A 27,529-nucleotide genomic window follows, 5' to 3' on the forward strand; every position below is an offset into this window, starting at 1 on the left:
AAAGAACAAAATCCTGTCCTTTGCAGCAACATAGAACAGCTGGAAGCCCATTATCCTAAGTGAACTAACGCAGAAACAGAAAACCAAATACTGTATGTTCTTGTAAGTGGGAGCTAAACATTGGATACACATGGACACAAAGATGGGAACAACAGATTCTGGGGAATGCAAGAGTCGAGAGGCAGTTGGGGGAAAGAGTTAAAAAACTACCTGTTATGTACTTTGCTCACTACCCGGGTGACAGATTCATTTGTAAAACAAACCTCAGCATCATGCAATATAGACAGGGTTTCACCATCTTGGCCAACTGGCCAAGCTGGTCTCGAACTCCTGACCTCAGGCAGTCACCTGGCCTCGGCCTCCCAAAGTGTTGGGATTACAGGCATGAGCCACTGAGCCTGGCCTCGGTTTTTTTTTTTTTTTTTGAGACGGAATCTCGCTCTGTCGCCCAGGCTGGAGTGCAGTGGCGTGATCTCGGCTCACTGCAAGCTCCGCCTCCCGGGTTCACGCCATTCTCCTGCCTCAGCCTCCTGAGTAGCTGGGACTACGGGGGCCCGCCACCTCGCCCGGCTAATTTTTTTGTATAAAGTAGAGACGGGGTTTCACCGTGTTAGCCAGGATGGTCTCGATCTCCTTACCTCATGATCTGCCCGCCTCGGCCTCCCAAAGTGCTGGGATTACAGGCATGAGCCACCGCGCCCGGCTTGGCCTGTCTCAGCTTTAAAACCTAAAGTCCTGCATCCCAAGAAAACCTGTAGTCCAGGCAAACCTAGGTGGTCACTCTTGGATGGAGTTAGGATTTCCAGTGGTCTTGGACAGAAGGGCGACCTCTCCCTTGAGCTACGAAAGAAGGCGGAGAGATGAAGAGCAGGATTAAACAAACAAGTGTGCGGGCTTTGGAGCCAGGGCAAAGCTCTCCCTCTTAGCTGTGTGATCTTCTTGAAATTATTTAACCACTCAGATTCAGTTTCCTGTAACTTGCGGATAATTAAACAAGAATGAGCCGTGTGAAAGTGCCTATCCAACTGTAGTAGGCTCGCAACAAGAGTTTAAATCGTTTTTATTCATCCCCGGTCCTAACTGTTGCCGCTGCTCTGTGTTCCACTCTTCTATCATCTTTACTTTCTCTCCTTGACTGGTTTCAGCTTTGTTCTCTCTGGTCCCTGTCGGGTCGCTCCTGCCACTCACGTTGAGTACCATCCACCGCTAGAGGGCAGAATAGAACAAACCAAGATGGGTGTCCCTCTAGCTCTCTATGGCGTCTGCTCGCCGAGCCCCGCGAAGGAGGCGGGGATTCCGTCATGTGACCGGGGTGCCGGGCGCCGGCGCAGGCGCGGTTGCTGCGTCGTCGTCGCTGGGCTCCGTTGCCCGCGCTGTTTTGCCTTCTTGACGCTTGAGGCGGCCGCTGGGGGGTCCTGTGGCTTTCCCTTCTGCCGCTGGGGACTGCAGGCTAAGGCCATGTCCCGAAAGCAGGCGGCGAAGAGCCGGCCGGGCAGCGGCAGCCGGAAAGCCGAGGCCGAGCGCAAGCGGGACGAGCGGGCGGCTCGCCGGGCCCTGGCCAAGGAGCGGCGGAACCGGCCGGAGTCCGGCGGCGGCGGCTGCGAGGAGGAGTTCGTCAGCTTCGCCAACCAGCTGCAGGCCCTGGGGCTGAAGCTGCGGGAGGTGCCGGGGGACGGGTGAGGCGGGCCGGGAGCGAGGGAGGCGGCGCCGGGGGACGCGCCGGGCTCGGCCTGGCGACCGTCACCCGCTCGCGTCCATCCATTCATTCGGGCTGCCCGGGCGCCTCCCGCGAGCCAGCCACGCTCCGAGTGCAGGGCGTCCAGCTGCGAGCGAGGCGGACAAGCCTCTCGCCCCGAGACGCTCGCGGGGATCCCAGAGGGTCCTAATCATGGCAGACGCCGCGAGCGAAATAGAAAGTGGGTCCTGAGACCGTATACGGGAGCAGAGTCACTGGGTTGTGGCCAGGAAGGGCTCTCTGAAAGGTGACATTTAAGCTGAGTTCTGAAGGAATGAGATGGAGCCAGGCATTGGAAAAACAGTCATCATGAGGATAAGACCGATCGAAGGAGTTTGAGTAAGCCCCGCTTGGTAGAACGCTTTGCCTCCTTTGAGTCCTTGGTGGTTGGGTGATGCCCCCATTTACATTTGTGAAATTAGGTCGCCTGTTGTTTACTGAGCTGAAGGCAGCTTCTCTAATTTCTGCTTCCATGGGCCTCAGTTTCTCTGTAAGCAAAGGTGCTTACCCAAGCCTTCATGGGACTTAGACTGAATCCAGGTCCAGCTTTCTTTAGGGAATGCGGAGGGAGAGAGTGGGGAGGAGGAAGAAAATTACCTTCAAGAAAGAGGATATGCTTCGGGAACATGGATGGAAGAAGGAAAAGGGTCAGGAAGAGAGAACTGTGAGCATCCCCATTGCAGGGGCAGGTAAAAGGTTATCTGGTTGTCAGCTGTGTCACTTTGGAAGATGGAGTGTTAATAACAGCCTGGCTTTTGTTTTTTTCCTCCCAGTATTTGAGTGCTCAGGTCCTGCAGAGGGAAGACTAAAATGAAATTAAAGACCATACGGAATTGCCTTAGTTCATTATTATTGTTGATTTGTGGAGACGGGGATTTTGCTATGTTGCCCAGGCTGGTCTCGAACTCCTGGCTTCAAGCGATCCTCCTGTCTCGGCCTCCCAAAGTGCGGAGATTACAGGCATGAGCTACCACCGCCAGCCAGGAATTGCTTTAGATATTAACTGCAGAAGAAGGTGTTTTAAAAAATTTCACATTACATTGCAGCTTATTGATCAAGACCGAACTGGTCCTATTTCCCTTTCCCACCGTTCCTATATATGCTCATTGCTTCAGGCAAAAATAGTTCACCACACTTTGCTGCGTTGCTGTTTTTGCTTGAGATGCAGTTGGAACTTGATTACATTTATTCACCATCATCTGGCATAGTGCTTGGTACATGGAAGGCAGTCAGTACATTTTTGCTGAATGAAATATAAAAATAATAGAGGGAGACCAGCTAGCCTAAGCATAAGCACAAGACACTGTTATAGAAACAAAAATACCATTTTTATACAGTGGAATTGCTGTGGAACATGGGGCTTTTCCTTGCAAATGATTGAATTGTTTGTGTCTGCTGTGCTGGATGTAGTATTCTCAATGTCAGGGTGCCCAGAAAACTTAAGTACTCAATAGAAGGTTACTTAGGAGGAGGAATCAGCACCAGGACTTGTAAATTCTTGAGCTGGCTTTCATAAGGTTATGGGAAACTTTGGGGGTATTACTTCTCTCTATCCCCACACCCCCATACACACACAGCATACTTCTCAAGTTAATTCAGCACGCCTTAAGTAAGGTGCTGGGAATATGTTGATGACTGAGATAGTTAAGGACTTTATAGCCGAAGGTAGAAACATGTAACAATGGGTCTCAGCTTTTTTGATGTTAAGGTCTCTTGGAATTCTTAAAAATTACTGAGAAACCCAAATAGCTTCTTTATATGGATTATAGCTATGAGTATTTACTATATTAGAAAATAAAACAAAGTTTTAAAACACAAGAATACACACACATTCCATTAGCGATCGGAGTGATAACTTCATGCATCAGGTAGCCTCTGGAAAACACTGTGCACTTGCGAGAGAATGAGAATGAAAAATGTACATTACATCTTAGTTTTGAACTCATGGATACTCTGAAAGCATATCAGAGACCTTCCCACATCTCCTGTCCCTTGGGCCACACTTTGAGAACAGATGATACAAATAATTAAAATATAGTTTGATATATTTTTATTAACAGTGACTGATTATAATGGTACTATTGAGAAGGAAAAGGCAGTAGCCTCTGAATTGGCCAGGAAGGCCTTCTCATTCATTCGGTAAATACTCATTGAATTCACTGCTAGCTGCCTCTCAGAGGGTGTCATAGTCTGGGTCATGAAGGACCAATAGGAGTACACCAAGAGAACATTCCTATCTGAGGAGGAGTGTATACAGAGGCACAAGGACGCGATGTTTTTGGGAGATCTACGGGTTGTTCAGGGTGACAGTAGTGTAGGGCACAAGGGTAGAAGTAACAGGCAATGAAGCTCCAGAGACCAGCTGGACTGGAGTGCTCATGTCTCTCTTCCGAGGTCCCTGTTCTTCGGACAGTGTTGGATAAAATGATCATATTTCCTCTTGTGTGGGCTTCATGGAGCTAAGCACCTTGTGTTCACAAGTCCTTCACATGAGTTCCATTAGCTGGACCGTGGTTCAGCCCTTGTCAGTATCATAGTCCTTTCAAATGCGGTGACGACAGACTTTATCACTGCAAGGGATGGTGTTTCCTGTGTATGTGATGGGCTGGCAGGTGTCAACAGATTCTTCTCCCCGCCCCCCAGACAGTCTTGCTCTGTCACCCAGGCTGGAGTGCAGTGGCACGATCTCGGCTCATTGCAGTCTCCACCTCCTGGGTTCAAGTAATTCTCCTGCCTCGGCCTCCTGAGTAGCTGGGGTTACAGGCACCCTCCACCACACCCGGCTAATTTGTTTGTATTTTTAGTAGAGATGGGGTTTCACCATGTTGGCCAGGCTGGTCTTGAACTCCTGACCTCATGATCCACCCGCCTTGGTCTCCCAAAGTGCTGGGATTACAGGCGTGAGCCACCGCGCCCAGCCAACAGATTGTTTTATTAATATTTATTAAGGACTCAGGGTGAAATACAATGAAGTTAAAGACTATTAAAAAAATAGTTGACATCTCTAGCGTTCCCTTTTTTCATTCAGATGTGATTACAATCTGGAGTAGCCTGATAGAGTATCTGTGGGCGTGTTCATTGTTGGCAGTATGGTACCTGTAGCATTCTGGAACCCAAGGGGATTTAGGGATGAATTAGCCAATATCCTGTAATATAGCCTTTACATGGGTTGAGTCAGCTTAGCATAGATTAATCAGGGAGCTACTTAGAGGGTTTTGTAGTGCTTCCTGGACCAGCTTCATATCTGGCGTGTTGTCTGAAAGGTGGACCCACATAAATTGGATTCATTTTTCAAAGCAAGAAAGAAGCAGTTTAACCTTGATGTTGTCCTTAAAAACATGATTGGCTGTAGTGTGAAAAGAATGTCTAACTCTATTTATTAGGCCACACAGTATTAACATCCCTCTGAACTACATCTAGTTGTGTCTTACTAAATGTAGTTCTGAGTTACGTTACTCATTAGCAGTGTTCTAAAACGGAAACACGGAAGAATCACTAATTTTAGCTATTTATCTGTTACTAACAAGTAGTTTATTTTTTAATTTTAGTTTTGTTTTTAATATTGTAGGATCACAGTAGTAGAAGGGCATTCACACATCATGTCGTCTAGTTAGTGCCTGTGTCACCTGAACGGCACTGCCATCTTTTGTGCCTCACTCAGTGGTTTTCAGTTGGGTGCCATGCTAGAATATCTGGGGAGGAACTTTTGAAACAGTTCAGGGCCTGGGCTCTCCCCTAGATCAACTACATCAGAATCTTAGAGTGGGGCCTGGTTATTGATGTTTTTTTTAAAAAAGAATTTTACAGATGATTCTTATATGCATCCATAATTGAGAGTGACTGATTTAGAGTCTAGATTCTTGACTAGTGTTTCTCAAACTTCAGCATGCAACATAAGCACCTGGATTGCTAGGGAAAACACCTGGAAGGGCTACATTGCTGGGCTCCAACCCCAGAATGCCTGATTGAGTAGGCCTGGGTGGGCCCCAGAATTTTCATTTCTAACAAGTGCCCTGGGGATGCTGATGCTCCTAGTCAGGGAACACACGTTGAGAATCAGTGAGCTAGATCAGTGCTGTCTAGTGAAAACAGTATGTGAACCACCTATGTGATATTAAAATTTTTCCAGTAACCACATTAAAAAGAAACAGGTGAAATGAATTTTAGTATATTTTATTTAAGCTATTATATGTAAAATATTACTATTTTGACATACAATTCTATAAAAAATTATTAATGATCTCTCATATTTTCTTTTTCTTTGGAGACAGAGTTCACTCTTGTTGCCCAGGCTGGAATGCATGATCTCGGCTCACCGCAACCTCTGCCTCCCAGGTTCAAGCTACTCTCCTGCGTGTCAGCCTCCCGAGTAGCTGGGATTATAGGCATGCGCCACCACACCCAGCTAATTTTGTATTTTTAGTAGAGATGGGTTTTTCCATGTTGGTCAGGCTGGTTTCAAACTCCTGACCTCAGGTGATCTGCCCGCCTTGGCCTCCCAAAGTGCTGGGATTACAGGCGTAAGCCACTGTGCCCAGCCAATGATCTCTCATATTTTTTTATATGACCTCTTCAGAATCTAGTATTTTACACAGATAGCACACCTCACTGTGGATTAGCCACGGCAGGTGCTCAGTATACGGCAGGTGCTCAGTAGTCACATGCGGTTAGCAACCCTTATTAAAACAACACACATCTAGACAATTGCTGTGTATTGCTAGTTATAGAAATTGGCAAAATCCTGAGTCTATATAGTCTACCTCTATAGAGCTAAGGTGAAATTACCTTTTATTTGCCAAAATCTATGTCTCTGTAGGAGCTTCCAGGTTTTAGTTTTATTATACAGGTATAATTTTAATTTCACATGACAGTTGGAGGTATTGATCATGTCCCCCTGAGCCTTCTTTAGGCCAAACATCACTAGTCGTTCTTCATAGTGTATTTAAAACCACATAATCTTATCTGAACACGTCTCTCTCAAAATACAGTAGCTAGAATGGTACCCAGGACCCTAACTGTGGTCTGACCTCAAATAATAAAACCTTCTCCTTTTCCACATATTTACTATTATGACTGCAGCCTAGAGAGCACATTAGGTTTTTTGGTGCGTGTGTTGCAATATCGTCTAATACTAAATTATTGCGCACTCAAAACATTTGCATGCTCTTTATGTAATTAGTTGTTTTTGTGAACTCAAATGCAAGACCTGCCTTATATCCCTATAACACAGTGGTTCTCAAACGGGTGGTTTTGCCCTCCAGGGGACATTTGACAATGTCTACAGACATTTTTGGTTGTCACAGCTGATGGGGAGGGAGGTAGTGATGTTCTACTGGCAGCTAATGGCAGCGGCCAAGTGTTCTCCTAAACTTCCTACAGTGCACAGGAAGCCTCCCACAACAAAAAAAAGATCCTGGAATGCCAATAGTGTGGAGATTGAGAAGCCCTGCTGTAGGTAATGGTGAGATTGTGAACTCAGGAAGTGGCCCAGATCTCGTAGAGGCCCTTTGGGCAACGGTGCTTTGTTCTCATGAGTTTCTTGAGAGCTCTTGTTGGGCTCCCCTAGGGAAACCCAGGTCACTGGAGTGTTTGTTCATTACCTTGTAATCTTGTCAGAAGAGGAAGTGATTTGTCTATTTTGACTTGTTTTTGGTGAGCTCAAAGAAAGTTTGGTAAGTATAGAAAAGCATATTAAAAAATGTAACAATTACTCTTAAATATTACCTTTAATTGTACTACCTAGGGGTAACTATGGCTATTATTTTGGTGTTGACATTGGAGTGAGAGCCACGTTATTTGGACTTGGATCCTGGGCCTACCACTTACTAGTTTTGTGACCTTGGGCAGGTTTCCCGTGAGGAACGGTAATAGGACCTTTCTCAGAGTTGTGAGGACTAAACATGTTTGATACATACATTGTGTTTAGAACAGTCCCTGGCACATTGTAAAAACTATTTAAGTGATTGTTTCTGTGTGTTTTCTTGGCATACGTTTGTGTGTGTTTCTGTCTGTGTATGTATATAGCGTACAGATGAGTATGGTTGAGCTCATGTGGCATATACATACAGTTTTACACCTTTTTTGGAGAACATTTGCTCATGTTATTAAAAGTTCTTACCATACGACTGTAGAATACCATGAATTTTGGTACATTAAATGTAAAATAACTACATAAATTTGTGATAAATCACATCTCTTAAACTAAATTCAAGAATAGACTAGTGGTGGCAGATACTGATTAAGAAAAATTGGAGAGAAAAGCTTGACATTTAAATTGTTTTATCGATTAGCTTACTTTTCCCCATGGTTAAAAAAAGACTACCATTGTCAGATTTTAGCAAGACACCTCAGTCTAGCCTATAGAACTCTATATTCCATTCCTTCTGGAATGTCGTCTTAGATTGTTGGAAAGCTTCTTGGTTTTTAATTTATAGAATCTGTCTTAATTCTCCCTTCCCCTGCAAAAAAAAAAAAAAAAAAAAAAAAAAAAAAAAAATATATTCTTTTTTTTTTTTTTTTTTTGTTTTTTTTTTGAGGTGGAGTCTCGCTCTGGGTCCCAGGCTGGAGGGCAGTGAGGCAATCTCGGCTCACTGCAAGCTCCGCCTCCAGGGTTCCCGCCATTCTCCTGCCTCAACCTCCCGAGTAGCTGGGACTACAGGTGCCGCCACCACGCCCGGCTAATTTTTTTGTATTTTTAGTAGAGACGGGGTTTCAGTATGGTCTCGATCTCCTGACCTTGTGATCCGCCCGCCTCGGCCTCCCAAAGTGCTGGGATTACAGGCGTGAGCCACCACGCCCGGCCAAAAAGTATATATTCTTATACATTAGAAGAGATTCCAGCCTTTCTATAGCTTTCTGTTGAAAATACACTTTTCTGAGTTGGAAAAAAAAAAACCCTTTTTTCCTACACATTTAGACATGAAATCTTTCTGAAAGTGATGAGTTTATATTTTGGAATCACAGTGTCATAGTTTTTCATTCGGAAGAGTAAACAGTTGGGTGTAAAACTGGGCAACTGTTTGGCTTCAGAATTGTTTATTTCCATAGTTTTAAGGATACCAGATTGTGTTTGTCTTGTTTGAGTCTCTGTGTATCTAAGCCTCTGTGTTTGTGATAATTTGGAATTTAGAAGCCTTTGAGGGGTTTGAAAGTAAAGATAACTCTTACAGTTTATTACCAGTATTTTAATTTTAGAGAAACAAAATATGGTGTTTAAAGTTTTCATTTGGCAGGAATAACAATGGCATTGTTGCTCCCTGGGTGATCAGTGAGGAGGCGAGGAGGAAGTGTCTTTCCATAGTACAACTGTTTGTTGTCCAAGTGCTTTCCTTCTCATGACTTTCTCCACTGTGTTCTTAGGACTCAAACAGAGTATTGTTCAGTTGTTAGTATCGGGAGCTTCACAAATTGCTATTTTTTGGGTACTGTTTGTTAAATGAATGATTACTTAGCTGGGCAGCTGTAGTGGAACTTGTTTTAGAAAAGAGGCTCTAGATAGGACATCATTTTGGAAGAGGATCTGCAAATCATAGCCCTTAGGCATGGAATGACCTGTAAGGTCTGGACCTTGTAGTCAGGTGGTTAGTGTATCACCGGCTCCACTTGTTGAAGCAGCTGAGGCCCAGGGAAGTTTAATGACTCTCCTGAGTCAGCTAGCTGGTACATGGGGAATAGAATCCTTGTTTGCTGCCTCTCAATAAGGTAATGTGGTTGAATATTCCCTGGTGCTGTCCCCCGTGGTCTTGGAAGAATCCTGGACTGTTAGAGTTGAGTCTTCACTTCTGTGTGCCCAAAATATTTCCATGGATGATCTGGCATGAAGCGTCATTGTTTTAGATGAACTGAGTTCATTTTTGAAAGGTCTTGACTCATGTTGTTGTTTTGACAGCAATTGCTTGTTCAGAGCTCTTGGTGATCAATTGGAGGGACACTCACGAAATCATCTCAAGCACAGACAGGAGACAGTGGACTACATGATAAAGCAACGGGAAGATTTTGAACCCTTTGTAGAAGATGACATTCCTTTTGAGAAGCATGGTAGGTTCACTGTGGAACATTGGGTCCTTCAGGAGTAATGCATTGGGTAATTAAGTCCCCTGGCATCCTCCACCCTCCCAGCCAAGGGTTTGGTTATATAAATCACGACATTTATTTATTCAGCAAATAATTGTTTGCCTACTTGGTCGGCGGCAGCATGCTAGGTAGCTGGAGATCAGTAGGTTTAGCGGTATATGCCCTTAATAAACATGATGATGTTAATTGACCTGAAAAGCGATTCATGACTTCTTCCTCAGTGGGGTGGGAACAGCAGGCTATGACATAGCTTGTATAGATTGATCCTATTTTTAAAAGGTATACAGACACAGCAGGAAAAGTCTGGAAAGATACTGTTTGTTAATTCTTAGCTTCACTTATTTTTCAGAAATTACTCATTCTCTTTAAACTTCTATAGAAGGGAGATAATAATAGCATCTATCTCATAGGGTTTTTGGTGAAGATTAAATTAGATAACAAAATTAAAATAAGCCCTTAGTAAGCGTTAGCCATCTGGGGATCGTGGGACTATGGTATTTTAAATTGTCTTCTCTAGACTTTTTCTGACTTTTAGATGATCATGTATTACTTTTAAAATTAGAAAAAACCAATAAAATCATGTTAATTTCTCACCAAAACCCCAAACACAATCTGTTTTCTTTGAGGCAAATCAGTTAGTGATTTTAGTTGGTTCCTGTTTAATAGGCATAGATCTTACAGAAAATGCATATGAACTTGTAAACTTTAATTTCAACAAATATTTACTGAGAATCTACTGTGCTCGCTGCTGATATGTTTTACAAATGGCATTTTCATCACAGGGCTCATAGTCTTTTCTGTCTGTTGTCAGGAAAGGGGATTGATCCTTTTATTTTAGCGAGCTAACTCTGGAGGCCATGCTGAGAATTGATGGGGAGGGAGACTGAGCAGGGAAACTAGTTAGAAGGTCTCCACACTGGCCAGATGAGAGTAGAGGAGGTCTCCATCACGGCAGCTACTGAGGATAGTGAGTAAGGCCCAAACCAAGCCACACTTTGGCAGTGTAATTGACAGGACACATTGGAGGTGAGGAGGATAGAGGGAGGAGACGAGTGATTCTGAAGTTCCTGCTTAGGGAATGGGTAGATGACTGTACCGTTAGCAAGAGAGAGGGCAGCAGGAGGGGAACATTTGGGAGAAAAGCTATCAGTGATCCCAAAACCTTTCCCATTCCTCACTAGGAAAGAACTTACTCAGTAGGCACCAGACACGGAGCAACCAAACTTCCAGTGGGTGGTTTGTACCAGTCACTGAGTTCAGATGGTCTCTCTTCCTGGAATTACTTTTTGGTTATCAGATAGACATAGTTTACTGGATAGTCAGCAGTTTACAAATTAAATGTATGTATATGGGACAAATTTTGTAGTTTAGTGCTGTATGAAATGAATTGTGTCATTAAATCCTGTGAAAACATCATTTTGGATGAAATGAGTTTTTAGTTTGTGATGTGAAACTCCACTTTGAACACTGTCAGTGAAGATCACATGGTGGATTTGGGAGTGTTACAGGATAGGGAACTCAGATCTTCAGTTGCCAATGTGATAGTCACTGTAGATGAACAGTGGAAAGGTGTTTTCTTGCAATGGCACTATGCATACCTGTTGCTCGGAGCTGCTTAAGAATTTGAGCATCACAGAAGTAAGACGTCACTTTGACGGCCAGAGCAGAAATGAAAAGAAATGTGGAAGTCTGCACATTGTCGTTGTGTGTCAGTTGAAGGCTTGGCTTATTACATTGATCAGTCTTGAGTCAGCGTTACCTGTTTTTAATGTCAGTATGCCTACCTTGTTGTACTGTGAGATTCTCGAGCAGGGACTGTGTGTCTTTGTTTTGCGGTGTGGCAGTGCCCGGCATCTAGTAGGCATTCATAAAGTATTTGTTGAGTGAATAAATGAATGGTTCACTAGTCTATTGAGGACCTCATCACCCTTGCATCTGGCTGTATCTTTAGGCTTATTCTTTTCTTTTAGACTGTGGCTTCAGAGAATCAGCAACGTGTTTCCCCCAACTGTACAGATATCCAGATCAGAACCTGAGTATCTTAATGTTTATCTTCCTCCCTCCTCATACCCCTTCATTACATCTTATCACTCTACTTCAGTAGTTTTTCTTTCACTGCTACTGCACCATAAAATCAGACCTCTGTGGCCATTTGCTTAGATTTCCTGAATACTGTTTGGTATCGTTGTCTCTTGATTCCCTCACTCTGTTTTCTACATAACAGCCAGAGTGAGATCTAAGTGTGTTTTTCCTGTGTCTAAAACCTGTTGGTGACTCCCCTGTTGACCTCAGGATAGAGCCCAGACTTTTTAGTTCTTCATGATCTGGGATTTTCTTATTTCTATGTCCTCATCTCTTGCCATTCCCCCCAGCGTTTTCTCACTTCCTCCACCTCTCCATCTCAGCATTCTCAGTTCCTGCCATACTAGAGTTTTCTCTCTCTCTCTCTCTCTCTCTCACATCTGTCTCTCCTCTACTTAGAACATCATCCATTTCTCCTGTCTTAACTCCTCCTTGTGCTTTGGGTATTAGCTTAGTTGTCTCAGTTGAGAAGCTCCTCTGATACACCTTACCTCCCCCTCCTCAATTCCTCAATTCTTGTATCACGTGGAGTTAGCCAAACTGTAGGGTTTGAGAGCACAGTCCTTGCATGACTTCCCTCAACTTTTGGTACCATCTACAAGTTGGGGTCTCCCAGAACCTCCCTTAGATTCCATAATATGGTAGTAGGACTCACAGAACTCACTGAAAGCTATCATGCTAACAGTTACGGTTTGTTACAGGGAAAGGATACAGATCAATACTACTAGCCAAAGGAAGGGATGCATAGGGCAATCTGGAAGGGTTCCAGACACGAAGCTTCTGTTGTCCTCAGGGCATATTCTCATGGCATCTGTGTGTGACAGTACACACAGAATATTGTCACCTGGGGAAGCTTACCCCAACTTTGGTATTCAGAGGCTTTTGCTTATTGATTTATTGTCTAAGTGGTTGAACTCAGTCTCCCCTCTCACCCTATCACCACCACAAAGGTCTGATGCCGGATGTGGTGGAGGGGCCCATCATGAATGACAGATACTCTCATCACCTTTGGGAATTCCAGAGGTTTAGAAGTGACCTCCCAGGAGCCCAGCATAAAGGCCAGACCTCTCTTTGGGCAAGGCCAAATTCTTACTGTACATGCCCTTCCCGAAGCACTTGTGCATCGTTAGTGCCTGTCTTGTTTGCCCCTCACTGGTTGTGAACTCTGCGAGGGCAAATTGATGGAGTGGCTGAGAGCCAGGACCTTGGCATTGGGCTGCCTAGGTGAAACCTCAGCTCCACTGTGTACCAGCTCTTTGACCTTGGCACAGTTTTCAGCTATTTTGCATCTGAGTTTCATCATGTATAAAATGGTGTGTATAATAGTAGTTGTCTATGAGACGTGATTAGACCAGTGCTTGACACATAATAACCATTCAGTAATGCAAGCTGCTAAGATTGCTGTGTTGATTGGTATGTTCCCAGTGCCTTTTATTGAGTTAGCATATTGGAAGTAATCAGTAAACATTTATCGAAGGAAGAAATAAATGGATCTTTACTTTATGAATGACTAGTGTTCTTCTCAGTAGCAGTCTTTGTATTGTTCAACTAGCTGAATTCCTAGATTCTGACAAAGTTAATGGACTTTTCCAGATCTATATCCTTGTTTCTCATTATTTGGAACTCAGTAAATACCAAAGCATGTTTGCATTTGGATTTTTCCACTATAAAGACATCATTTTTCTCTCCTATTTCCATGCAGTGGCCAGTTTGGCAAAGCCTGGTACTTTTGCTGGCAATGATGCAATTGTAGCCTTTGCAAGAAATCATCAGTTGAATGTAGTGATTCATCAACTTAATGCCCCTTTGTGGCAGGTAGGTCACCTGTTTAAACATTTATCTTAAGCTCTTGTTTCTAAATCAGTTTTGGGAATATCTGAAGATGATGGGGCTTGACCTGTGAACATGGAATTATGCAGAGTGACTGGACTGTGAGCCTAACCAAAGACAATATTGTTGTGGTGGCTCAGAAGTAATCCCTGTGCTATGTACAAATGGAGTCCAGAGTATAATTTAGAAATCTTTTAAAATGCTATACATATTCAACAGTCAGCTAATTGGGCAGGTTGGGGACAGAGAACCTAGTGTGGAAACACAGGCCACCACCCCCTAAAATCAGTGCTGCTTATTGCTTTGTACCTCAGCTCCTAAAGACTGAGCATGTGGTTTCTGTTAATTCCCCACCCACCCTGCCCTGCTCCACCACTCCCCGATTTCTCACTTTTACTAATTAAAAAGTTAAAATACAGTACTTGTAGAAAAGTTAGAAAATTGAAAAAGCTCATAAAGGGAAAAAATTTTATTAAAAATTACATTTAAAATTTTATTGAATCACCCAGAGAGAGATTGCTGTTAATGTTTTAGTGAGTATTCCTGTCATTCACACGCACTTAGCTATAAAAACATTGATACATGAAAGGAACATACCACAATGTTTTTACACACTTTTAAAACACACACACATGTATCCATATCCACACACATATGGACACTTCTGTGTTATTAGCATAAAGGTAACGGTGCCCTTTTTTTCATATGATACCTGCATATATTCCTTTGTAAATTGCTCCGTCAGTCTTTGCTGATTAAAAATAGGTTTATAGGGATATAATTTACACGTAGCAAACTTCATCCTCTTCCAAGTGTACAGTTCTGTGTGTTTTGACAAACAGTCATGTAACCACCACTACTATCAACACACAGACTACTGTGGAAAAAGTCACTTCCACGCTCTTTGTACTTTGTAGTCACTGGCCCCCTCCCCCAATACCCAGCCTCTTGTAGCCCATTCTCTGATTTGTCCTTACAGCTTTGCTTTTCCAGAATGTCGTATTAAAGAATGCAGCCTTTTGTCCCTGGCACAGTGTCCTTTTAACAAAATTATGCTACAACAAAATAAGATACTCCAGGGAAGGTGAGAAATTTTACCTTATGGGGATAGAATGAGCAGGAGTGAAACAGTATCTGCTTGTGTTCTTTGGGGCAGTGTTGCGGATGTCCTGACATCAGGATACCAGATAGAGGTATCATATTTTCCATGGGGCTCTCTTTTCTAAGGGTGATGTTTGAGCAAGAATACTGGTTACTCCTTTGTTCTATTTTTTGTCATTAAACTTACACTGTTTTGCAGAAGTTATCAAAACCATTTGAATACCCAGCAGAATGACCCTCACCTTGAAGGAGAATACTCAATACCAACTCCGTAATCAGCTTGCCTTTTCCTCCACTGATGACTTTTTCCCCAAAGTTTCTTAGTTACCTAGGTAGTTGTGGAAGACAATTCTGCATAGGTAAAAATTTTTTTCAAATATATTTCTGTAGTGTTCTGTTTCATAAATTCCTGAACATTGAAAGTACATCTTCTTGAAATAAATTTACTAATATTTCCATTGGATCCCCCTATGTCTTCCTACCCCAGTGAAGCATCTTGCAAAATTTAAGAACTGAAACTGCATTGGTTGCTACTGTCATGGTTATGAGCTCTTACATTAATAAAGAGTAGGCTTACACTCGTACCATGGAGTTATTGAAACCTACATTTTTTTTCTGGTTATAATTGGAATATGTGTTCCTATGAACAGTCTAGATGTATGTAACATAGAATGTGAAAGTCCTCTGTAATCTGCCCATGAAAGTCACAGTTAACAATTTGGTGAATATTCTTCCAGTTATGTTTTCTATTCATCTATGCTATTCATGTATATATATCATTATTATTAAGTATGTAAGTGCTTTAGGGATTATGTCATTCCAAGATTCTAATAAACTGTTTGCTTTCACATTGCTCTTCCTGGGAGACAAATGGTGCTCTCTGTTTTGTGTGTGTCTAAACCAGACTCTCTTGCATTTGAGATCTACGTATTCTACTGGAAAAACCTTCCACAGTACTGACATCTAGACTTGTGTGCTTCCTGTTTGTTCCATGGCTTTTGCTTTGTTTTTAGACCATGGATACTGTTTAAATTAAGGGTAGTATCTTACTACCTGTGATTTTCAGTAAAAAGAATGTGCTGATGTTTTGGAGTTTAAACAAAGGAACCGTTACTGGGCTTTCTAAGGGACAAAGTCAGAACGAGAGTTTGTGTGGAGGTGGCGAGTTTTATTTGGGGTATGCCCAGACCTTAGGGCTTCTGTTCTGCACGACTCTAGGGAGCCCCATTCTTGTGCTGTGCGTCAGGGGGTTAGTTCACATAGAATACCTTGTGGTGGCGCCTCCAGGGTTGAGCAGTGCAGGCCATACTACTTCATGTAATTGTGCTTTGAAGTTGATGTAGGTGGGAGGTTTGGGTTTGTTGATAATGTTTCTCACTTAGGTGGTTAACAGAAAATGCTATTTTCATTTTAATAAAAGGGGTGGATTTACCTTGAAGCTAATGAAGTGTCAGGCCACTCATTTCTAGGACTCCCTTTCTAGGTCTTGGGAGAGGTTCTACCAATTTTATATTTATAATTTTGCATTTTTTTTTTTCTCAAAGAGAGCCTTCAAATAGTTAGGGCTTCAAGCTCAACAAATCTGGATATGCCCCTAGGCTTTCCCCGTGGAAGGGGCTTGTGCATTAGTGGGGCTAAGAGGTAATCAAGCCTCTGAAGCTTAAGCTTATTTAACTTCATTGCAAGTCTGTCCCTGGTTTTTGAATTTCTTACATGGATTTATTTCCATAGAGTTACATATTAAATAAGCATATAGAAGCATACACGCGTAGGAAGGAGGTAGTTTGGAAATTGCTTGTGACATATCCCAGGCATGTTCCCAATTAGTGTCTGCATAGACCTGCTGACTGGGCTTCCTCAGCAGGCCAGGTGGGTGTTTCTCTCCAGAGATTGACAGTGTTCAGATCCTCACTAGCATGGCCCCTTCTTTTGTCTACAGATTCGTGGTACAGATAAAAGCAGCGTAAGGGAGTTACACATCGCATATCGGTATGGAGAGCACTACGACAGTGTTCGGAGGATCAATGACAACTCGGAGGCACCTGCACATCTCCAGACGGATGTGAGTGAGGCCTCGGTTTTCTCTCGTATTCTCAGCCCTGCAGGAAACAGGTCGAGAGCTGGATATTTGGCGCTAAAAACCCGTGATGTTTTTGTGGAAAGTTGGCGTTAAGAATCTGTGGGCCTGATTTTAAAAATATTTTTTATTTCTTAGTTTAGGTGAGAGTGATAGATAAAATTGCTTATTATTTTGCTTTTTCTGATAGTTGATAGTTATGATTGTGTGTGTATAAGATGCATGGAATTTTCAAATTATTTTTATGTTTTAAAATTAATCTACACTTTTTTTTTTTTGGAGACGGAGTTTCGCTTTTGTTGCCCAGGCTAGAGTGCAGTGGTGCGATCTTGGCTCACCACAACCGCCACCTCCCCGGTTCAAGTGATTCTCCTGCCTCAGCCTCCCGAGTAGCTGGGATTACAGGCATGCGCCACCACACCTGGCTAATTTTGTATATTTAGTAGAGACGAGGTTTCTCCATGTTGGTCAGGCCGGTCTCAAACTCCTGACCTCAGGTGATCTGCCCATCTTGGCCTCCCAAACCGCTGGGATTACAGGGGTGAGCCACCGTGCTTGGCCTAATCCATGCTGCTTATCTGAAATCTGAAAACTATAGTAAAGGTAGAGAAGAAAATAAAAAACACATAAAGTCAACTCAGCTACCTGAATGTACATTTTGTTACTGTTTTGGTAGATTTATTTTCAGTCATTTAATGCATTAAAACACGGTTGACTTTGTATTTATATAGCTTTGTTTCCTGTTTTTAAAAATTAACATTATTGCAGAAACCTTTTCTCCTGTTTTTACACATGATCCAAAACCATTGTTTTTTAAACAGTTTTATTTATTTTTTGAGATAAGGTCTCGCTCTGTTGCCCAGGCTGAAGTGCAGTGGCACCATCACAGCTCACAGCAGCAGCCTTGTCCACCTGGACTCCAGCGATCCTGCCACCTCAGCCTCCTGAGTAGCTAGGACTACAGGTGTGCACCACCATGCTTCGTTAATTTTTAAATTTTCTGTAGAGATGAAGTTTCACTATGTTGCCCAGGCTGCCCTCCAACTCCTGGGCTCAAGTGATCCTTGTACCTTGGCCTTCTAATGTGTTGGGATTACAGGTGTGAGCCATGGTGCCTGGCAATTTTAATTCTTGAATACGTCATATTTGTCCATGGATTAGAATTCAAAATATATAATGGGATATATAGTGAAAGTCACTCTCCTACCCTTGTACTTCAGCCACATTGTTCTCCCTGGATGCAGTCAGTGGTATTAGTATATCATAAAATCTCCTATGGTTTACATATCAAGCAAATATATGTGTATGTGCACATATTCCACTTTTGCCATTTTTATACTCTCCCTACTACTAGTTGTAGCATCCTACACGTCCCACACATACATCCTGCACTGTGCTTTTCAAATTCAATGTGTCTTGGGATTTAGTTCATGGTAGTACATAAGGAACTTCCTGTATCCTTTTTAAAGGCCACGTAGTGTCCTGTTCTATAGATGCATTATAATATTTTTGACCACTCACTTACCAATGGGCTTTTAGGTGGCTTCTAATCCTTTGCTATTACAAGCAATGTGCAGTACCTTTTATGTACCTCATTTCACACATGTATCTGTGGGACATATTCCTAGAAGGTCCTTGCCACATCAGAGGATGTTGATAGGTATTGTCAAATTACTTTCTAACAAGATTTCACCAGTTTAAGCTCCCACCTGCCGTATGTGGCTCTTTTCCTGCACGGTGCACTTTGTCAACATAGTGTTAACTATGTTTTTATTTATTTTTATTTTTTTATTATTTTTTTTTTTTTTTGAGACGGAGTCTCGCTCTGTCACCCAGGCTGGAGTGCAGTGGCCGGATCTCAGCTCACTGCAAGCTCCGCCTCCCAGGTTTACGCCATTCTCCTGCCTCAGCCTCCCGAGTAGCTGGGACTGCAGGCGCCCGCCACCTCGCCCGGCTAGTTTTTTATATTTTTTTTAGTAGAGACGGGGTTTCACCGGGTTAGCCAGGATGGTCTCGATCTCCTGACCTTGTGATCCACCCATCTCGGCCTCCCAAAGTGCTGGGATTACAGGCTTGAGCCACCGCGCCCGGCCTGTTAACACATTTTTAAATCCTTTTCATTGTTAAGGGAAAAATTGTTTACTTAACCTAGTTTTAATTTGCGTTTCTCTTATTTATGCATCTTTTCCTGTGTTTAAGACATATTTCTATTTTCTTTTTTGTAAATGGTGTTCATTTTCTTTCCCCATTTTTTCCCTATTATGTTGTCTTAATGATTTTGGGGAGCTTTTTATGTATTAGGGAAATTAGCCTCTGTCTGTGGTATGAGTTGCAAATAGGTTTTCTCATTCTGTCATTTGTCTTTTTCTTTCTCCTGTGGTCTTTGCTATGAAAGAATTTTAGATATTTTCATGGTTAAATTTGTTAATGATTTTATTATATGCCCTTTGGATTTTGGGTCGTAACTAGGAAAGTCTTTCCCACTCTGAAGTTAAAAATAATTCTCCCATAGTTTATTCTAGTACTTTCATAGTTTCACTTTATTTATTTATTTTTTGAGACTGGGTCTCACTCTGTCGCTGAGGCTGGAGTGCAGTGCCATGATCATGTTTCACTGCGCCCTCAGCCTCCCAGGCTCAAGTGATCCTCCTGAGTAGTTGGGGCCACAGCTGTGCACCACTATGCCTGGCTAATCTTTTATTTTTTGTAGAGACAGGGTCTCACTTTGTTGCCCAGGCTGGTCTCTAACTCCTGGACTCAAGCAACCCTCCTGCCTCGACCACCCAAAGTGTTGAGATTGCAGGTGTGAGCCACTGCACCCAGCTTATAGTCTGACTTAAAAAAAAAATTAAATCTTGGCTTCTTTTGGAATTTATATTCATATAAGGGTGTGAGGCTATGGATCCAATTTTATATTTCCCTTGTGATTACCTAGTTGTACCGAAACCATTGATTAATTATACATCTTTTCTGCACTGATTTAAAATGCCACTGTCTTTCCATATACTCAATTCCCATATGTATTTGGGTCTATTCCTAGACATTTGGTTCTGGTCCACTGATCTCCCTGTTCACATGTTGATGCCTCATGGTTTTAGTTGGTATATTTTAAAATCTGGTAGAATTTTTCACTCATAATTAATTTTCTTTTTTAGCGTTTCCTTATATATTCTTGCCTTTTCTAAAAAAAACAAAATGAGGCCAGGCGCGGTGGTTCACGCCTGTAATCCCAGCACTTTGGGAGGCCGAGGCGGGCAGATCACGAGGTCAGGAGATCAAGACCATCCTGGCTAACATGGTGAAACCCTGTCTCTATTTTATACAAAAAATTAGCTGGGCGAGGTGGCGGGCGCCCGTAGTCCCAGCTACTTGGGAGGCTGAGGCAGGAGAATGGCGTGAACCTGGGAGGCGGAGCTTGCAGTGAGCAGAGTTGGTGCCACAGCACTCCAGGCTAGGTGTCAGAACGAGACTCCGTCTCAAAAATAAACAAACAAATAAATAAATAATAAATGTTAGAATCAATGTGTCTAGTTCAAAAGAAATGCTATTAATTTTTTTTTTTTTTTTGAGACAGTCTCGTTCTGTTGCCCAGGCTGGAGTGCAGTGGTGCAATCTCACCTCACTGCAACCTCCGCCTCCCAGTTTCAAGCAATTCTCCTGCCTCAGCCTCCCAAGTAGCTGGTAGCTCGCCACCACCCTTGGCTAATTTTCATATTTTTAGTAGAGATAGGGTTTCACCACGTTGGCCAGGCTGGTCTTGAACTCCTGACCTCAAGTGATCTGCTCGCCTTGGTCTCCCAAAGTGCTGGGGTTACAGGTGTGAGCCACTGTGCCCGGCCCTATTAAGTTTTTTAAAATTGGAATCTCATTAAGTTAATAGAGTAATTTAAGGAAAAGCTGACATCTTTCTGATGTTGAGTCTTTTATTATTTAATTGACTTTATGATCCATCGGAACATTTTCTTCATATAGATCTTGCCCATTTTTTGTTGAGTTTATTCTAAGGAGGTGTTTTGTGCTTTTTGTGTATTATAAAGAGATCTTTTATATTTTCTAGTGGGTTATCATTTGTCTATGAGAGCTGTTAATAAAATGTTAATTACATACTTAGGTATTCCACAGAACCCCTCTCTTTTTAAAAATTAAAGCAAAATTCCCATAACATAAAATTAATCATTTAAAAACATACAGTCCAGTGGTACTCAGTACATCCCCAGTGTTTGTTGTACAACCATGTTCTCGGTCTAGTCCCAAAATATTTTCATCACCCCAAAAAGAAAACCTCATGCCCATTAAGCAGTGACTCCCAATTCCCCCTGTCCCCTAGCAACCACCAGTTTGCCTTTCTTCTCTGTGAATTTGCCTATTCTGGACATTTTATGTAAATGGAATTATATGTGACTTTTTCTTTGTGGCTTCTTTCCTCAGTATGATGTTTTTGAGAGTCATTCATGGTGTAGCATGTATCAGTACTTCATTCTTTTTTTATGGCTGAATAATATTCCATTATATGGAGAGATGATTTTTTGTACATCTATTCATCTGTTAATGAGCGTTTAGGTTGTTCCCACCTTTTGGCTATAGTGCTGCTGTGAGTATTTGTGTACAGTATTTTTACAAATACCTATTTTCAGTCTTTTTGTATATACCTCGGAGTGGAATTGCTGGGTCATATGGTAAACCTAAATTGAACTTTTTGAGGAACTGCCAAACTGTTTTCCACAGCAGCTGCACTGTTTTTCTTGCCAGGCTTTGTTTTCTCTTCATCCTAACATTTTAGTTTTTTTCTTAAATGGTCATCCTACTTAGTATCTTAAAGTTTTTGTTTTTTGATACGGAGTCTTGCTCTGTCGCCCAGCCTGGAGTGCAGTGGCGTGATCTCGGCTCACTGCAAGCTCTGCCTCCTAGGTTTACGCCATTCTCCTGCCTCCGCCTCCCGAGTAGCTGGTACTACAGGCACCTGCCACCACGCCCAGCTAATTTTTTGTATTTTTAGTGGAGATGGGGTTTCATCGTGGGAGATGGGGTTTCATCGTGTTAGCTGGGATTTCATCGTGTTAGCCAGGATGGTCTCTATCTCCTTACCTCGTGATCTGCCCACCTCGGCCTCCCAAAGTGCTGGGATTACAGGTGTGAGCCACCGCGCCTGGCCAGTATCTTAAAGTTTGGAATTGCATTTTCTTAATAGCTAATGACATTGAACGTCTTCTCATGTGCTTTTCAGCCATCTGTATATCTTTGGAGAAATGTCTATTCAAGTCTTTTGCCTATTTTTTAATTGGTTCTGCCTTGTTGTTTTTGAGTTGTAAGAGTTTTTAATATATGCTAGATGCTAGAGTCTTATCAGGTGTATGATTTTCTGTAATTTTTTTGGTTTGCGGTAGTTTTTTTTGTTGATTCTCTTGTTTCAGTTACAGAATTATATCATTTACAAGGACAGATTACTTTTTTCTTTTTAATTTTATACTTATAATTTATTTTAGCTAATGGCTTTGGCTGTTACCTCCAAAATAGTGTTAAGTAATAACGGTGGGAGTGATGATTGTGTTTCTTCCTTTGGTGGGAATGAAGACATCATTCTGTGGATTTACAGTGGTTATTTAACCATACCCATACTATAAAGCCTTTCGGTGGTTTTGTTACTCACTAGTATAAGTAACACTGTTAGCCCTTTTACCTAAATCTTTTCTTTTCTTTTTCGAGACAAGGTCTAGCTCTGTTGCCCAGGCTGGAATGCAGTGGCGTGATCTCGGCTCACTGCAGCCTCTACCTCCTGGGCTCAAGCCGTCCTCCCACCTCAGCCTCCTGAGTAGCTGGGACTACAAGTGCATGCCACCATGCCCAAAGAATTCTTTGTGTTTTTTTGTAGAGATGGGATGTCACTTTGTTGCCCAGGCTGGTTTTGAACTCCTGAGGTGAAGTGACCCACCCCATCAGCCCTCCAAAGTGCTGGAATTACAGGTGTGAGCCACTGCACCAGGACCATAAATCTTTTCTCTATTTGATATTATTTCCTTTGGCTAAATTTCAAAACTGAAACTACTGGGTCAAAGACTCCTGTAACTCTTTGTCAAATTCTTAGCGTTTAATTTTATAATAGAATGCTTTGTATTAACATTCCGAGGAATATACTGCACGTTGCTGGAGTCCACTATACTTTTACGTTCAAAAAATAGAGCTGTCTTTGCCCATTTACCTATCTCCCTGCATTAATGGGAAGCAGAAGAAGGTGGTTGAGCATCTACAGAGGGATGATTTTAGCTTTTCTGATGTAAGGCCCAGGGTGTAAAGGTCTCATGGATCCCAAGTGAACTGTTCTTTGTGGCTTTAGGATTTGGATTGACAAGTTTCCCTGGGTGCTTTTCGAGATTAGAGTGTCTTGTGTTGAAGATTGTGAACATAGTTTGATTCTCAACACAGTTCCCTGATTATTATTTGTTTCCTTTAGTTTCAGATGCTTCATCAAGATGAATCAAATAAAAGAGAAAAGATCAAGACAAAGGGAATGGACTCTGAAGACGACCTGAGAGACGAAGTAGAGGATGCTGTCCAGAAAGTTTGTAATGCAACTGGATGTTCAGTTAGTATTTCTGTCATGCAGGAATGATTTAGAAGCAAGTGTTGCTGTGCCTAGCTTACGTGTTGCTGTGCCTAGCTTACATCTTAGTTTCGTAGGACCTCTCCAGCATATCAGCACCTTGTGGGGCAAAATAGGCCCATGAGATTTATAGTTCGATTAGCATATGTGGCTTAATGAGAGCTGTTTATTCATTTCCCTGTTGTTTGCTAGACTTCACCCAGTACTGCTCAAAGTTCTCAGGGAGTATGTGGATTTAATTTTTCCTGACTAGTGTTTACAGTAGTACAAATGCAGTTTTATACAGGGCGTTCATTTATAAATGTACATTAGATGGTTATTTCAAGGGACCAACCTTATTGAAAATTGACATTTTCTAAATGGAAAAGGTCCTGAAACCTTGTCTTAATTCTCACTATCACATCTTTATGTTTATGATTATTAATTCTCACTATTACGTCTTTATGTTTATGATTATTCTCACTCTTACATCTTTATGTTTATGATTATTGAAGTAGAGCTAGGCAGAAAAATATACTGAGAGTTTTGAAGTGATTTTTTTGTTTGTTTGTTTCTTGGATAGGATTTTAATTTAATAGTCCAGAATCTGGAAGCTGAAAATTATAATATTGAATCTGCAATAATTGCCATGCTTCAGATGAACCAAGGGAAGATAAATAGTAAGTCCATGACTGATATTTATAGGCCTTCAAAATGGTTTTGTTGGTAATTTTCCAAATATTTATTTTTAACCAAGTCACAGGTGGTAACTGTTCTGTCATTCATTTAGGAGTTGTTTATTGAGCATGTTCTGTATGCAGACATTTTTTACTAGGTCCTGGCCCTGCTTCAGGGGGAGTGTAGTTCAGGCGTGGAGGGTGGATGGTGGAGACAGGTAAACTGGTGTGATAGTACATAATGGGGTGGGAGTACAGGGTGCTGGGGGACACATCAGGGAAGAATTACCCTGTTTAGAAATAAGATGCCCTTAGAAGACCAAAATGATAACCAGAATTGCTTTCCTGGTGGAAATATTTAGATTTCTATTAACTTGTGATAATTTTGATTTTTTTTTTTTTTTTTAAAACATGAACCGAGTTTAATTTTGTGACTCAGAGGAAAGAAACGAGATGTAAAGGCCTGGTGTGGTGGCTCACACCTGTAATCCCAGCACTTCGGGAGGCCGAGGCGGGCAGATCACAAGGTCAGGAGTTCGAGACCAGTCTGACGAACATGGTGAAACCCCGTCTCTACTGAAAATACAAAAATTAGCTGGGTGTGGTGGTGGGTGCCTGTAATCCCAGCTACTCAGGAGACTGAGGCAGGAGAATCGCTTGAACCTGGGAGGTGGCGGTTGCAGTGAGCTGAGGTCACACCACTGCACTCCAGCCTGGGCAACAGAGCGAGACTCTGTCTCAAAAAAAAAAAAAAAAGAAAAGAGATGTAACATCTTATTACCTTCTCAAGTCATTTATTTAAAATGGTATCAATAAATACTGATTGCCAGATGTTACATGTCAGATACTGTTTCTGGCATCATAGTTCTCCATGTGATGAGGTATTTTACTATCCACTATGTATTGGCTGTACTTTTAGAAATCTGTAAGTAACTTGGTCTTTGAGACTTTAAACAGCACCCTCCAGTGATCTGTGCTGTTCAGTATAGTGTGTACCTGCCACTTGTGCAATGAGACTGGGGAGCTACATTTTAAATGTTTAGTTTTAATTTAAATGTAAATGGCCACATATAGCTAGTGGCTAATACATTGGACAGCACCGCTTTACAGCCTGTTTGTGTTCTCGGTTTTGGGTGCAAATGGAAGACTTTCCCGTAAAAATTCATGTTAAAACATAATTTATCTAAAAAGCACTCTGCTGTTGGGAAGCTGATCAAAAGGCTGGTCAGTGGGTTATTTTAACATTTATCTTCCCACTTTTACCAACTTTTTCTTCCTATGTTTCCCACTGTCTTGACATTAGAATTTGTCTCAAGGAAACTTACTTCCCCTGTGGCCAAAGTAGGGACCCAGGTAATTTTGGAATCATTAATACAGTAATCACCTGTGTAACTCTCTCAGGTTCTCAGTTTTAATGAAATATCTTTCTTTGGAAGATGCAGAAGAGAATCTTGAGCCCACTGGTCGAGTGCTGAAGCAGTGTGGCCCTTTATGGGAGGAGGGTGGCAGTGGTGCCAGAATCTTTGGAAATCAGGGCTTAAATGAAGGCAGCACCGAAAACAATAAGGCACGGGCCAGCCCAAGTGAAGAAAACAAAGCAAATAAAAACCAGCTCGCAAAGGTATGTAAGATGGGGTTGAAAGGGTAGGTGGTGGGCAGGTGTAATTCTGTGGCAGTGGTGGGAGCTTGAGATAATCTTATTTGTATTTTCCTTCTAATTTATAAGAGTAGTGTGGAAAATCTGGGGAATGCATAAAGATACGTCAAGAAGCAGAATGACCTCACTTACCCTGTTTGGTGTATGCAGTGACAATTGGAAGGAAATATACTCTGAAATTGTCCTCAGTGTACAAATGAAAAGCCTCCTTTTCCCACCTAACATTACTGTACGTGTGGGCTTTTCCCATGTTTATCCATGTTTTTTATAAATGCCATGATCTACAATGAACACCTTTGTGTATAAATCTTTGGGGTTTTGCATAATTATCTTGGATAAAATCCTAGAAGAGGAATGAACAGGTTAAAGGTCATGAATACATGAATCTTTTAAAGGCTTTTGGTAAATTGTCAAGTGCTTTCCGGAAAGGTACATCTCCCTCCCTGCCCTTCACTTCCACAGGTAGTATGTGACATCTTCCATTTCACTGAATTTGGAATCATTTTAAAGATTTTCACCAAGAAGTTCTGAGCTCAAAATGCCACAGTGTACAAAGCCACAGCAGAGGCAAAGATGCAATAAGCTTCTGAGGATTTTGTCAGAATTACCTGGGGCATTAAATTATGTGGGGAAAAGTGTCCTCTGACACGTGTGTGTGTTACCTCTTGCTGGATGAGGGCTGATTTCTTTAAGGGAAGAATGGAATTGATTTTGTTTGCTAGTTCAGCAAGGAAATATGAATTTAAATGTAAATTTGAGCAGCAGTGGACAGTAAATCATCTTTGGCATCTTAGATTGTTTTTCCCTGTTGCTGCTGAAAAGCAATCTGTGCCCTTTGCCACCATCTCCCTTCTAGCAGGTGGCAGCTTGAGCCTCCCTGCTGCCTACTCACCACCGCGGCCTTCTCTCTCAGGTCACAAACAAACAGAGGCGAGAACAGCAACGGCTGGAGAAGAAGAAGCGGCAGGAGGAGAGGCACCGCCACAAAGCCCTGGAGAGCAGAGGTAGCCACAGGGACAACAACAGAAGCGAAGCAGAGGCGAACACACAGGTCACCTTGGTGAAGACCTTTGCTGCTCTCAACATCTGACTCTGGCCTCTTGGGAGTTGTAAGAAGCGGCTGGAAAAGGATTGCTGTGTGCCAGACTTTCCAGCGAGGCCGTCCTTTTATGAAACGAAACACAACCAACAAAGCCCACACATGAGCTCCCACACTGAGTTAGTGTCCTTCGAGCTGCCTCTTTTTTTGTTCAAAGTTTTATTAGTGATATGTTTTGTTTTATGAAAATGCAGTGAGGCCCTTCATATTCTGTAATACAAAATTAAAATACTGAGTTTTAGGGGCAGATAGGTCAGAAAAAACCTGTTAAGTGGTGGCTTTATTTGCCCGAAAATCAGACTTCAGTGACCCTAGGATCTTTCCTTAACATTTGGGGTGAGTTTTGCTGTAATTGTTCATGAGTAGTTTAGAATAATTGTTAGAACTTGAGAATGACAAGTTTCCTTAGTTTCTCTTTCATTTTCAAACAGATACTAACATAGGGTAGCTTATAAATGATCTCCAACTCAGGAAAATGCTTTGATTTACTTTCTTCTAATCCAAGTTACTCAGAAAATAATTCAGGAATTGTTTTCCCAAAGTTACATGAGGGCTGTGGCCTGCAATCAGGATGGAAATTAACCGCATTTCTCTCCTTCCTGATTCTGATGTTATTTCAGA

At 42.1% G+C, this 27,529-nt stretch overlaps 1 protein-coding gene across 2 annotated transcripts; it reads left to right on the forward strand.

Annotated features, from left to right (window-relative positions):
• The first annotated feature begins 1,316 nt into the window (after positions 1 to 1,316).
• Positions 1,317 to 27,171, forward strand: LOC116272922 (OTU domain-containing protein 3). Of its 2 annotated transcripts, none has more exons than XM_031661829.1 (8): positions 1,317 to 1,676; positions 9,624 to 9,772; positions 13,593 to 13,705; positions 16,761 to 16,883; positions 23,347 to 23,454; positions 24,059 to 24,155; positions 25,589 to 25,773; positions 26,723 to 27,171. In XM_031661829.1, the coding sequence occupies exons 1-8, from the start codon at positions 1,459 to 1,461 to the stop codon at positions 26,897 to 26,899; spliced, it is 1,170 nt and encodes a 389-aa protein (XP_031517689.1). In that variant the 5' UTR covers positions 1,317 to 1,458; the 3' UTR covers positions 26,900 to 27,171. The 2 variants fall into 2 exon arrangements, with proteins under 2 accessions (XP_031517689.1, XP_031517688.1); XM_031661828.1 differs by having other exon boundaries at positions 1,318 to 1,676; positions 23,347 to 23,478.
• The last annotated feature ends 358 nt before the right edge of the window (positions 27,172 to 27,529 follow it).

Source organism: Papio anubis, unplaced genomic scaffold, assembly GCF_008728515.1.
Source record: "Papio anubis isolate 15944 unplaced genomic scaffold, Panubis1.0 scaffold261, whole genome shotgun sequence".
Lineage (NCBI taxonomy): Eukaryota > Metazoa > Chordata > Mammalia > Primates > Cercopithecidae > Papio > Papio anubis.